The following is a 2602-nucleotide window of genomic DNA, read 5'->3' on the forward strand; positions in this document are numbered from 1 at the left end:
TACAGACACACGTACATGTTTCTACTGGAGTACTTGGGTTACCTCATAGTAGATGTTTTGTACTCGTGTTAAAGTACTAAGGTTTTGTTAATTCATATTATCAACTAATCTTTGCCTTTTTCATCGGAGAATTTCATGGTATTAATCGTTCATCCAATTATATCTACTCAGATTTCATCGAATATGTTAACATAATAACATAACAATGGATGATCTTATTTTAAAATTTTGGGTTTAAAGGCTGATCCAGAACTGGAAGCAATTAGGCAGAGAAGAATGCAGGAGCTAATGGCTCAACGTGGTGGTGGCGGCGCTGTAAGGACCTAATATTAAATTGGATTGTGTCCATGAAATGAAGTATGTTGTTACTGAATCATATATATGATTTTGTCAAACAGGGAAATCAGAACAACTCTGAACAGCATAAAGCCCAGGAAGAAGCTAAGAGGTTTTTTTTTCCTCTACTATAGTACTACTATATGATCAGTTTCTTGCTTTTTATTCAAATTTTTAAAAAATGGATCTAAATTATCAGGGATGCAGATGAGAGGAGACAAATGATGCTGACTCAGATCATGTCTTCTGAAGCACGTGAAAGGCGTAAGTTTATGGATGTTTTATGCTTAAACTACATATGTTTGGTTCTTCACTAGCTCTCATGCATCCTATAACATATAATGCAAAAGTTGCTCGAGATATAAGACATGGTTAGATTCAAGATTGAAATGGAGTTTCTTATTGGTATGCTATTGCAAAGAGTATTGCCTCAAAATGAATGTCAACGAGCTAAGAAATATGGAATTTGATGGATGTCTTTACAACATAATGAGACATTGATATGAATCTAATACACTTTTATTTGTTATTGTCTTTTCTTTTGTTTCCTTTCCTGTAAAATGATTGTATTAGACTTTATTTAAACAAGATGACCTTGTTTCAAAAAGAGAGGTACTGAGGTATTGATGTTACCTATCCAACCCATTAAGAAACACTATTTTTATTTCTGTTTTTGTATCTAGATACATATACGTTTGAAAACTAAATTTAGACAGAGATGATTCAGAAATTTATTGTTTGATTCTCATTTAGATCTGGATACAATGATATAAATTATATGTGTTTTTCTTTGTTTGAGAGTTGATACTCAATTTGTTTAAATTGGCAACACAAGAAATGAAAGAAGTAATTGCAATTGCCTGATGCTTTCAGTATGGGATAGTGTTTAGCAGGAAATGGGCTAATGCTTGTTGCATAAACTGCCTTAATTTTGTACAGTTGCTAGAATTGCTTTGGTAAAACCTGAGAAAGCTAGGGGAGTTGAAGATGTTGTACTCAGAGCTGCCCAGATGGGTCAGATAGCTGAGAAAGTAAGTGCAAATTGTGGACATGATTTTGTTACATCTGTTCTTTGATGCAGACTGATCACACTTACATATATACAATTACTTACTAGGTTTCTGAAGAGAAACTTATATCATTGCTGGAACAGATCAATACGCAGACGAGTAAACAGACAAAAGTTATAGTAAGTTGCAGCAATTTCTTCTACTTTTGGTTCAATGGAAAATCACCTTATCCTTGTTTTTTTCTTTCTTTCTAATAATGCTCAGATCCAGAGGCGAAGGAGTGTTCTTGAGGATGATGACTAGATTGGATTCGATCCTTCATGACTATTCAACTGGTTTGTGTTCATATATTTGTATCCTATGGTTATGGATAACTCTTTAATGATTGATTTTTCTCCACGGAACCAGATCAGACTTCAATCTAAACTGCATTCATGTGATCTAATGATTGACTCATCTTTGTGGTCAGTATGTTCTTATTGGATATAGACATAGTTTACATCTCATGTGATAAGATTCTAAATACTATTTTTATTGTCTCTAGATTATGATTAATTCCATTAGAAAAGTTATCTTAGTAAAAATTGATGTCATATTTTTTTTTTGAAAACGGCTTAATATTATTTCATTAAAAAAACTCAGAAGTGAAAAAAAAAAAGCCTGCCCTATCCTTATCAAAGAACATAATACACAACAAAACAATGTAAAGAGTATACAAACCAAAAAAAGCAAACAGTATTATAACGTTTTAAATCTTTCTCTACTCGTAATCACATCAAAATGAATATTTCAGCTTTGATTTAAGCTTCATTTGCCTTCGTTATTAGGGATTCCAGACTTGCTCTACTGATCTTCGAACTCCAGTATAAATTCTTGCATTACCCTCCATCCAAATGTTGAATACCAAAACGCCAAACAATTGCACTTAAAGATGTTTGCATAGAAATTGTTAGCCTTTGCTTCACCACTATAACTCTAATATCACTCCATAAAGAAGGAAATACAAAGAGGACAATATTCATGTATTTTCGAATCTGATCACGAGTCGTTAACCTTTCATTATATGCATGCAAGCTAAAGGATAAACTGGTGCTTCGAATAATCTTTGAAGATCATACCACTTGATTTCCCTTTGTATGTATAATATCCCAGGCAAGATCAACCACAAATTTTCCATTTCTTCCATTTTATCAAATGAACGAGTGAATACCTTCATGGAACTGAATATTATTAATCAAACTTAGGATTCTGCTTCC

General features: G+C 32.8%; 1 protein-coding gene across 1 annotated transcript; it reads left to right on the plus strand.

The window, feature by feature from the left end:
* Nucleotides 1–221: 221 nt before the first annotated feature.
* Nucleotides 222–1812, plus strand: LOC124914597 (DNA-binding protein DDB_G0278111-like). Its single transcript, XM_047455181.1, has 6 exons — nt 222–315; nt 399–448; nt 536–600; nt 1276–1367; nt 1454–1525; nt 1611–1812. The coding sequence occupies exons 1-6, from the start codon at nt 277–279 to the stop codon at nt 1647–1649; spliced, it is 357 nt and encodes a 118-aa protein (XP_047311137.1). The 5' UTR covers nt 222–276; the 3' UTR covers nt 1650–1812.
* Nucleotides 1813–2602: the final 790 nt, after the last annotated feature.

Source organism: Impatiens glandulifera, chromosome 9, assembly GCF_907164915.1.
Source record: "Impatiens glandulifera chromosome 9, dImpGla2.1, whole genome shotgun sequence".
In the NCBI taxonomy this organism is placed as follows: Eukaryota; Viridiplantae; Streptophyta; class Magnoliopsida; order Ericales; family Balsaminaceae; genus Impatiens; species Impatiens glandulifera.

Coding starts and splice junctions, on each gene's coding strand:
- LOC124914597 (XM_047455181.1), top strand. CDS start 277: ATGCAGGAGCTAATGGCTCAACGTGGTGGTGGCGGCGCT. Junction 1,368..1,453: donor TGGGTCAGATAGCTGAGAAA/GTAAGTGCAAAT, acceptor ATTACTTACTAG/GTTTCTGAAGAGAAACTTAT. Junction 1,526..1,610: donor GTAAACAGACAAAAGTTATA/GTAAGTTGCAGC, acceptor AATAATGCTCAG/ATCCAGAGGCGAAGGAGTGT.